Raw genomic sequence first — 10,672 nt, 5'->3', positions numbered from 1 at the left:
TTCCATATATCTACTACCCTTTCTATATCACTATCAGCCTTTGCTGATTCCACTGCAAGGCTTTTCCAGGTATCTACTACCCTTTCTATATCACTGTTACTGCTCCCACTGGAAGTCTATTCCAGGTATCTACTACCCTTTCTATATCACTGTTACCGCTCCCACTGGAAGGCTATTCCAGGTATCTACTACCCTTTCCATATAACTGTTACCGCTTCCACTGGAAGGCTATTCCAGGTATCTACTACCCTTTCTATATCGCTGTTACCGCTCCCACTGGAAGGCTATTCCAGGTATCTACTACCCTTTCTATATCGCTGTTACCACTCCCACTGGAAGGTTATTCCAGGTATCTACTACCCTTTCTATATCACTGTTACCGCTCCCACTGGAAGGCTATCCCAGGTATCTACTACCGTTTCCGTATCACTGTTACCGCTCCCACTGGAAGGCTATTCCAGGTATCTACTACCATTTCTATATCCCTGTTACTGCTCCCACTGGAAGGCTATTCCAGGTATCTACTACCCTATCTATATCGCTGTTACTGCTCCCACTGGAAGGCTATTCCAGTTATCTACTACCCTATCTATATCACTGTTATTGCTCCCACTGGAAGACTATTTCAGGTATCTACTACCCTTTCTATGTCACTGTTACTGCTCCCACTGGAAGGCTATTCCAGGTATCTACTACCCTTTCTGTATCACTGTTACCGCTCCCACTGGAAGGTTATTCCAGGTATCTACTACCCTTTCTATTACTGCTCCCACTGGAAGGCTATTCCAGGTATGTACTACCCTTTCTGTATCCCTGTTACTGCTCCCACTGGAAGGCTATTCCAGGTATCTACTACCCTTTCTATTACTGCTCCCACTGGAAGGCTATTCCAGGTATGTACTACCCTTTCTGTATCACTGTTGCTCTCCAGCTCCCCCTGCAGGCTGTTTCTATTCAGCTCTCAGTTTAGTGATTAAACCCCCAGCCAGCTAGACGGAGCCAGTGACGTCACGGCGACGTGTTTCTCGCGAGACCCAGAGCTATCAAACCTACCCGTGAGCCTTTGCGTTTCCTCTTTCCAGCCAGCGCCTGAGAATGGGTATGTCATGGCCGCTGCGATGTCTGAAATATCGAGACACTGAATCCCCCTCCATCCGCCCCGGGCCCGGCTCTGCGTGACTCGGTCACCCCGGCGAGAGACTCACGGGGGCCCCGGCTGCACGGATTCCCTTTTATTGGGGGCCCAAGCGGCCGCTGTGCGCTGATATTGGGGGTTATGTGTCGGGTCTGGGGGACAGACGGGACATTCAATATGGCGGCCTGTACTCAAGGCCTGCTGTGCTGGGAGCTGGCGGCCGCTTGTGTGCTGGGCCTGGATTATCAGAGCTGGAGGGGAGCCCCCTGTACCCCAGCCTGGGGCAGCTACCCAGCTCGCGGGGTCTCTCCATGCTGCCTGCTCTCTGTAATAGGGCCTCTCAGTATAGCACAGTGCCTGCTCTCTGTATTAGGGTCTCTCAGTATAGCACAGTGCCTGCTCTCTGTATTAGGGTCTCTCAGTATAGCACAGTGCCTGCTCTCTGTATTAGGGTCTCAGTATAGCACAGTGCCTGCTCTCTGTATTAGGGTCTCTCAGTATAGCACAGTGCCTGCTCTCTGTATTAGGGTCTCTCAGTATAGCACAGTGCCTGCTCTCTGTATTGGGGTCTCTCAGTATAGCACAGTGCCTGCTCTCTGTATTAGGGTCTCTCTGTATAGCACAGTGCCTGCTCTCTGTATTGGGGCCTCTCAGTATAGCACAGTGCCTGCTCTCTGTATTAGGGCCTCTCAGTATAGCACAGTGCTTGCTCTCTGTATTAGGGCCTCTCAGTATAGCACATTGCCTGCTCTCTGTATTAGGGCCTCTCAGTATAGCACATTGACTGCTTGCTATAATATGGCCTCTCTGTATAGCACATTGACTGCTTGCTATAATATGGCCTCTCTGTATAGCACATTACCTGCTTTCTGTATTGGGGCCTCTCTGTATAGCACATTGACTGCTTTCTGTATTCGGGCCTCTCTGTATAGCACATTGACTTCTTTCTGTATTCGGGCCTCTCTGTATAGCACATTGCCTGCTTTCTGTATTAGGGCCTCTCAGTATAGCACATTGACTGCTTGCTATAATATGGCCTCTCTGTATAGCACATTGACTGCTTTCTGTATTGGGGCCTCTCTGTATAGCACATTGACTGCTTTCTGTATTCGGGCCTCTCTGTATAGCACATTGACTGCTTTCTGTATTCGGGCCTCTCTGTATAGCACATTGACTGCTTTCTGTATTGGGGCCTCTCTGTATAGCACATTGACTGCTTTCTGTATTAGGGCCTCTCTGTATAGCACATTGACTGCTTTCTGTATTAGGGCCTCTCTGTATAGCACATTGACTGCTTTCTGTATTGGGGCCTCTCTGTATAGCACATTGACTGCTTTCTGTATTAGGGCGTCTCTGTATAGCACATTGACTGCTTTCTGTATTAGGGCGTCTCTGTATAGCACATTGACTGCTTTCTGTATTAGGGCCTCTCTGTATAGCACATTGACTGCTTTCTGTATTAGGGCCTCTCTGTATAGCACATTGACTGCTTTCTGTATTAGGGCCTCTCTGTATAGCACATTGTCTGCTTTCTGTATTAGGGTCTCTCTGTATTGCATGTTACCTGCTCTCTGTATAGCACGGTACCTGCCTATTGAGCATTGCTAGACCTGCTTAGTTACAGGCCCCAGGTAAAATACTAGTGTGTGTGTGTGTATATATGTATATATATATATATATATTTATATATATATATATATCTATCTAGCGGCACCAAGCTCTGAGCTCCGGTCCTTAGTGTAACATTGCACATGGTGCTGTCCTGGGATTCTGTGAACCAACACTAATAGGAAGATGGATGCCAGTGAGGTACAGAAATAATACACTATCGCTGTATGCTCAGCAATGCTCTCTCACCATTAAACAGGTATCTCAAGGGACAACTGGCACAAGCGCCGCAAGACTGGGGGTAAAAGGAAGCCGTACCACAAGAAGAGAAAGTATGAGTTGGGTCGCCCCGCTGCCAACACAAAGGTAACAACATTTGGTTTGTTTAGTGCACCATAGTACGGAATCTCCAATGTATTACAATCAGCCTTGGAGAATTGACGCTGCTGTTTTGACTTATCGCAGTTATTTTTTATTAAGTCTTTAGTGGACAAAGAGAAACAGCCTTTATATTTTTCATAGGCAAACTGTGATCTGTATCATAAAGTTGCAACATTTAATTTGTATGAAGCAAATCTTTTGTGAAAAATTTATATTGATAAATATTTTAGTTTGTTGAATTTTTTCCAGGTTCAAGGCAATATGTATGATGAATTGTTGACCTTAGGCAGGTGGTTCAGACCGTGTTGGTCGACTCTTTTGCTGCCTGCCAATGTTAGGCTTGTCATAGTTACACTGACTTGTTGCCTTGCAGAAAATGAAAAGTACACGTATCACTGATTATTCCCATAGTGACCTGTTAATCTATTTCAGATTGGTGCTCGGCGTATCCATACTGTGAGAGTTCGCGGTGGTAACAAGAAGTATCGTGCTCTGAGGTTGGATGCTGGCAACTTCTCCTGGGGTTCTGAGTGTAAGTTTTTCTGTTTGAATGTGAGGTATATTCTAATCTGTAATTGTAAAGAACCATCTGCAATGCACTTGATGACAAACTTTGACCTTATGTGAGCATTCTTCGAATCTCACAATGCTAGGACAAGTCATAGTTACACTGAATGTGCTAATATGGGTGTTAATCTGGCTTTTTAAAAGGGCCGTTTTAGTTGTATTAAAGTTAAGGGTTTTGCCTCACATTATTCACAAGGCTGGAAAATGTAGTTTTGCATATCTAAATACCTACATATCCACTTGCAGTCAGGCCACATGGAAATTTCTCTGGTGATTCTTGATCTAACAGAGTAGACAACCTATTTTGGCAATATGTTCTGTATGGTTGGCTGCCACTTGATGTTTAGTCTTATATTGCATTCACAATTCCTATATCCAGTACAATGTATCAACATTATCATTTGTCAGTCACTTAAAACCTACTCATGGCTGTACAAGCCAACGCTAGTCAAGTGTTAAACCTCATTTGTGCACGGTTTCAATACTTGAAGAGACCTTTGAAAGTAATTGCAAAATATATTTTAATATTGAGGAATACAATTTAAATATCTTAATTTCTCAACTGGACTTTGCAACACCATTTAAAGGGACATTTTATGCACCAAAAGCACTACATCTAAATGTAGTGAGTTTTGGTCCACATGACACTTTTCTCTCACAAATGTAAACATTGCCATTTTACACAAACTGCAATGTTTACATGTGTAAGAGAAAATGCCAAGTGAAGTGTCAGATACACAGCCACCAGAGGCTATTACCATTAAATTAACACTCCAAACAAGCTAAAGTGCTTTTTTTGTGAAGTGTCCTTTCTCATTTTGCAAAAACTGTATGTTTCAATACAAGTTTGCTCATGTATAAATTTACCTTGCTTCACCCCTTGTCTGTCAGACAACTGGTCTTGTTACTTCCTGTTTTGTTAAGCTCAGTGGAGCTAAACTCAAGAGGTCGCAATTACCCAGAGCACCTGCCTTGCAGAGCTGCTTTGGGAAGTCTGTGATGGGACAGCTACTGGAAGTCTGGGCTGGGAAAGAGAGGGAGGACTTGTTAAGGCTGCAGATAGCAAAATGATTTTAGTTCTACCCCCAGTGGAAAAAATACACAAATGCATGTTTTCATTTTGTTATCTACTAAATAGTGATTTTCATTTGGGCACTGTAGTGTCTCTTTAAGACTTCTCGAAACTCACTCTGTGCACAGCATGGTGATGCAGACTGCCATTAATACTTCTCATAGAGAAGCTTTGCACTGTGCTTCTGTTTAACATTTTAACTTGTTGGCGCATGGCGATTGCCGCACATGTCCATTTCCCAGTGCTTCTCTGAGAAGTATTCACGCGTGATGACCTAACTGGAGATGGAGTGGCTGCTCTGAGGAAACTGAGCCAGAGCTTGGTATTTTCCTTAACGGTCCACTCCATATTCAAGGAGTATACTGCTTTTTTCACTGCACTTAATAAAACTGCATATTTCTTTGCAAAATCTTTAAAAAAAATATAAGAAACCCCTCCCTCGATTTCAATCAAAAGCCTGTCATTTCCCCCGCACAGTCTGGGGAGGACTTGCAAATGCTGCAATCAGATGAACTGCATCTTTTCTTTTTTTTTTTTTAATAAAGACCTGCATAAATAGTTTACCCAATTTGTATAAACAATAACGCAGATCCAGTTTTTAAAATGTTGTACTTTGGAGTTCCAGGAAGGAAGAGGAAGTAACTGTTCTATGTTTGTCCTTTTATTGTGTTAAGGTTGCACACGCAAAACCAGAATTATTGATGTTGTGTACAACGCTTCCAACAACGAACTGGTCCGTACTAAGACACTCGTGAAAAACTGCATTCTCCTGGTGGATAGCACCCCCTTCAGACAGTGGTATGAAGCTCACTATGCCTTGCCGCTTGGACGCAAGAAGGGAGCCAAACTTGTGAGTAATTTTTTTTATTTTTTGGTGACTTTATTCCATCTCTGTGTTTAAGGGGATGTCTTCAGTGTTTAAGGAAGGCAGACATCACTGCTTTAGAGTTATCATAATATGCACACGTGGACAGATTAGAAATATTAGAAAGTTTATCCATTATTCATAAATACTACATAATACGCACAGTGTTGGGTGTTTGTTTTGTTTTCCAATGAAGATACCTTTGTCCAGTTCTGCTACTGAATGGATAGAGATGATAACTTCTGAAAACTGAGGAAAATAGACCCCAGCCTTTTGCATAAGATCTTTACATTGTATTGGCATATACACGGAGTCTCACCAGAGTGTGTCTTAATGCCAAAACCACAAATTCCAGCCCATTCAGAAGATACAGAAGGATTACTTTGGCTGATGGACAAGTCTGAGTCTAACAAAAGTTGGACTATCTGCTATCACTTCTTGTCAGATTAAACTTCTCAGTCATCACGAAGTAGATCTAGGAGGATCTCCATAGACTTGCTCTATACTACACTCCCAAGAGTGTGACTTTCGATTTTTGTAATGTGTCAAAGAATTGACTTGGAGAATAAGACAAAACTAGTTTTTCCACTTTGTGTGATCTTTGCAACCACAAAGAAGGGGCTAATAAAATCTCCAAATCTGTGCTCTTCCACCATCGGGGAGTATGTACCAAATGGTAACCAAACTGAGCCATATTGATCCCTGCTGGCCTCAAGTCTTCTTGCTGCTGTGGGGTTATTTGGCTATTACGCAACCAAATGCCATCAGATTTTGCCCTGCTATAGGGAAGATGTAGCTCGAGTGAGTTTAGAGCTTGGGATAGGTTTGGTGTGCCATGGTGTTAGGGCTCTTAAAATTATGTGTAACTTCTCTGGTCTGTATTGAGCTTTGGAACAATCAAATTGTGGTAATTTGGTTGCAATTTGACTGAATATAAATGTGAAAATATCCATATAATGTGACTAATTCTAACAGACCACAGAATCGCAGCCGATTGCAAGGACAATTGAATTTGCCTCCTATGAACAGTCAGAGGGTTTAGTGGAACGTTAACACCACATTGACATACAAATAAATGCCAAAACACAACATCTAACTGTTTTGTTCACTAATTGAATCTTTCAGACTCCTGAAGAAGAAGAAATCCTGAACAAAAAAAGATCCAAAAAAACTCAAAAGAAATATGAGGATAGAAAGAAGACGGCCAAGATCAGCACTCTGTTAGAGGAACAGTTCCAGCAGGGCAAACTGCTAGGTAAGTGTTGGCCAATAAATGAAATGGCGTTTGTACGGCATGGGCATTTCTTTAAATATGAGGCCCGTTTTTGGGATTGCATGTTTTATGATCTTCACACATGCTATGGCGAACACTCTGACTGGTTTCTTATTGGTGGACAATGAAAACTATTTAAAACGGCGAGAGGAGCTCTGCTATGACATACAATTTAACTAACACAGGATAGTGATCTGTTGCTTATAAATGTTTTCGTTTAAGATACAGTAATCTTTCCAGGCTCAGGGATCGGATTGTCTGACACTTCTACTCGCATAGCTATGCCTAGTGTAAAAATAATGAAAGCCTGCCCTGGGCCTATTTCTACGCTAGTTTGTTCCTCCTTTGTGATGGATACCATTATTTGTGGTAATTGGCTCAAAACGCAAAGTACTCTGGTTTAATATGGAAGACACAGGTTATTTCGGCTTCTGGTTCCTTTGATATCACACTGCAATTGAAATACACCTTGATTTACATTTGGTCTCTGTATACAGGGTAGTAAATTCACACTTTAAAAAAAAAAAAAAATTATACAAGATTTACCTATAAACTGCTTGCAGTCTACTATATGGGAAATGCTTGACTGACACTTTCCAATGTAGGGTCTCCTGTTAACATGCTCATGATTAGACAATCTAGTTATTAAATCTTTCTTGTAATCCAATTAGTTTTAGAATACCTTGTGTAAAGGAAAATAAAATTGTGACATCTGCAAGAAATGTAATCACAAAGTTCCCCTGAAAGTGCAGGGTTAATGATTGTTGACATTGTCTGCTAGCAAGTTCCTTTCAGAATAAGTGTAGGAGTTCGGTGTTTTGTGACCTCTGCATGGAGATTGAAATGCCTGTAATGTTTACATTGAATTGTATTTGCTTTAAAGTTTGACATTTGTGGCACTGTCTAGTGTCTCCTTAGTTCTTCCACTGACTTTGGAGTCTCATTCCAGTGCTAGATTAAACCCTTCTTGCAGAAAGGCCAGGATCTGCTGTGACCTGCCCCTTCCGATAGCTGGGTACACATCTTGCTAAGCTGAAGTGTCATTTCATGATTAAAGTGAAACTTAACTATTTTTGATGTCAAAGCCGTAAACATTTACGTTATATGGCATAAGTCACATCACAAGCTTTTTATCACATACATTCATTCAATACTAGTTACCTCTTTAAACCTTTTGCTTATGTCCCAAAACAAAGGATTGGCTCATAGATTTCTGAGCGATTCTATCCTGTTTATATTCTGCTGTGTGTGTGACTTATTTTGTTAAAATAAGTTATTCGGCAAGGATAAAGGAAAACACATAAACGTTAAAAATACAAGCATGTATTTCTTATGTTGGTAATCTCCTACCTGTTGGATTCAGACCCCCCCCCCATTCACTTGCTTTTTAGTATTGCACAGCGCTGGTCCATTTGCAGCTGTGACTCCTCTCTGGCTGAGTTAGTCAGTGATAACCTTCAGCCACTTCAGTGCTTCCCCATAGGAAAGCATGGGAGGCTTTTGTGCATGTGCACCAGTTAGAGTATCCTCCATAGACTTGCATTAGCTCGGTGCATCTCTATGGAAAGTGTTTTTGACCTCTTCATGCAGACCATAAGGACAATGAACCATCAATTTCTAGTTCTACTACTCATGACTAGGTTTTCTGCAAATATCTATGGGTTTTTGTTTCTTAGAAAGATGTAAGAGTGCTTTTGTTTCCAATAAAACCCTGCACACGTACATACAATTTGAGCCGTCAGTTGCATTCTTGCCCATTCCGTATGTTCAGTGGTGAGGCCTGTCCCTTTTAGCATTTTGTAGTTAATCTGTACGCTGAGCTCACTGTGCTAAATCTTTAACGTGTAATTATTTAATATCCGCCTTCTATAGCAAATACCAGTGTTACCTTGCAATAGCATTACATGAATGTTGACGTTTTCTGCTGTTTGATCAGAACTATTTATTGTCTATTTAGAGTACCGGATTTTATGTAGTCTGGGCTGTGCATACATTTCTCCAGGTTCTGCGTGCATGGTACTAATTTTATTTCTCTTTCAGCCTGCATAGCATCCCGACCTGGTCAGTGCGGCAGAGCCGATGGATATGTCCTCGAGGGCAAAGAGTTGGAATTCTACCTAAGGAAGATAAAGGCCAAAAAGGGCAAATAAACACCTGAGCAAAACCCGGTTACGTCAAATAAAAAAACTATTAAAAACACACAGAATTTGTTTATTTCCATTTAAAAACATATTCGATCAGGGTCTGTATGGCAATACTTCTCTTTACAAAAACCATAAATTGAGGAATACAGTTGTAAATCTAAAAAGAAAATTGACACTATAGTAGCTATATCTCATTTATGAGATAGTTGAGAAATATCGCCCTAAAATGCCTTGATAATGTTTGGTGGGTACAGTGTAGCCCATTATATTTATTGACTTGACAATAAAATTATACACCATACAAAATAAAATACTTTTATATTGTATGGTGTATAATTTTATTTCAAATACTGTTAGCGGAGTGCAATATAATCTGTACACTGTATATTCATAGTTGTATTCCCAATTAGTTTATCACACAGTTGTTGGGTTTTGGGGGATGGACTGGATTCATGTCATTCATATATCAACACCAAGATTTATTATAAGCCAAATTTTATTTATAATTTGTAATGGGAGTATCCAATATTATAGTTGTGTGGCTTTTGGTTTTTTATTCATATTAATGCATTGTGTAAAAAATTTATTAATATATTAACAATTTTTAGTGGCAAATTCCGCTAATGCTGTCTCTCGAATGCAAGCATTGAGGTTTCTCTAAGAATGGATTAGGACAGTTTGAAATCTTAAAGAGAGGGTAGAATGTGTAAAAATAAGTCTGATGCAAACATTGTGTCCTTTAAAATTAAAGAGAGGAATACAAAATTATCAACACTTTTTACACTCAAAGCGGATTGCTGCCTCTAAAGTTTAGCTTTACTGTAAGTAATAGGACCGGCTGTCTTAACAAAGGGGTGTGACTGTTATTTTATAACTGAGCCAATTTCTTTAAATTTGAATTTTTTAGTAATATTGGGGGAGGGGTGGGACACTTCAGGTAATGCAACCCAAAGTCCCCCTACAGGTCTGGGGTGTCCCTCTGACTCCTTCCCGACCTCAGATGTACCAGGTACATCCAACAAACACTGACCGTTAACGATCTCTGACGTACCTGGTACGTCCGATAGTAAATCCCCACTTACCTGATCGCTGGCAATTTCCTGGTGGCGATTGCGATCCTGGGAGCTCAAATAAACCCCTCTGCCTGATCTGGCCCTCCTGAGCCATGTGATCGCGGGGTCTTCGTGATCACATGGCCAGAATAGCCAGCTTGTGCCGTGCCTGCAGGGGGCTTCCCTAAGCTCTCACAGTCCCCCTTAATGCCTGTACAAAAGTTTTACAAAAGTTGGAAGCAGAATGTGACGGCAGATGAGAACCATTCGGACCATCTAGTCTGCCCAATTTTCTAAATACTTTTTTTTAGTCCCCTGGCCTTATCTAATAGCTAGGATAGCCTTATGCCTATCCCACGCATGCTTAAACTCCTTTACTGTGTTAACCTCTACCACTTCAGCTGTAAGGCTATGCATCCACTACCCTCTCAGTAAAGTAATACTTCCTGATATTTTTAAACCTTTGCCCCTCTAATTTAAGACTGTGTCCTCTTGTGGTTTTTCTTTTAAATATAGTCACCTCCTTTACTGTGTTGATTCCCTTTATGTATTTAAATGTTTGTTATATCCCCTCT

At 41.3% G+C, this 10,672-nt stretch overlaps 1 protein-coding gene and 3 non-coding genes across 4 annotated transcripts; all 4 read left to right on the top strand.

Moving 5' to 3' along the window:
* Positions 1-1,009: 1,009 nt before the first annotated feature.
* Positions 1,010-9,098, top strand: RPS8 (ribosomal protein S8). Its single transcript, XM_063427170.1, has 6 exons — positions 1,010-1,099; positions 3,003-3,109; positions 3,557-3,656; positions 5,438-5,613; positions 6,754-6,883; positions 8,942-9,098. The coding sequence occupies exons 1-6, from the start codon at positions 1,096-1,098 to the stop codon at positions 9,049-9,051; spliced, it is 627 nt and encodes a 208-aa protein (XP_063283240.1). The 5' UTR covers positions 1,010-1,095; the 3' UTR covers positions 9,052-9,098.
* Positions 3,383-3,488, top strand: LOC134570008 (small nucleolar RNA SNORD46). The gene has a single exon (XR_010084662.1). It is a non-coding gene; the product is annotated as a small nucleolar RNA SNORD46 (small nucleolar RNA).
* On the top strand, positions 5,814-5,886 carry LOC134570004 (small nucleolar RNA SNORD38). The gene has a single exon (XR_010084658.1). It is a non-coding gene; the product is annotated as a small nucleolar RNA SNORD38 (small nucleolar RNA).
* On the top strand, positions 7,796-7,924 carry LOC134570038 (small nucleolar RNA SNORA35). The gene has a single exon (XR_010084690.1). It is a non-coding gene; the product is annotated as a small nucleolar RNA SNORA35 (small nucleolar RNA).
* Positions 9,099-10,672: the final 1,574 nt, after the last annotated feature.

This window comes from Pelobates fuscus, chromosome 7 (genome assembly GCF_036172605.1).
Source record: "Pelobates fuscus isolate aPelFus1 chromosome 7, aPelFus1.pri, whole genome shotgun sequence".
In the NCBI taxonomy this organism is placed as follows: domain Eukaryota; kingdom Metazoa; phylum Chordata; class Amphibia; order Anura; family Pelobatidae; genus Pelobates; species Pelobates fuscus.
This window is presented reverse-complemented; position numbering and strand designations above follow the sequence as displayed.

Excerpts from the sequence above, each read along its gene's own strand:
- RPS8 (XM_063427170.1), top strand. Across the intron at positions 3,110-3,556 it reads GCCCCGCTGCCAACACAAAG|ATTGGTGCTCGGCGTATCCA; the intron begins GTAACAACATTT and ends AATCTATTTCAG. Across the intron at positions 3,657-5,437 it reads CTTCTCCTGGGGTTCTGAGT|GTTGCACACGCAAAACCAGA; the intron begins GTAAGTTTTTCT and ends TATTGTGTTAAG.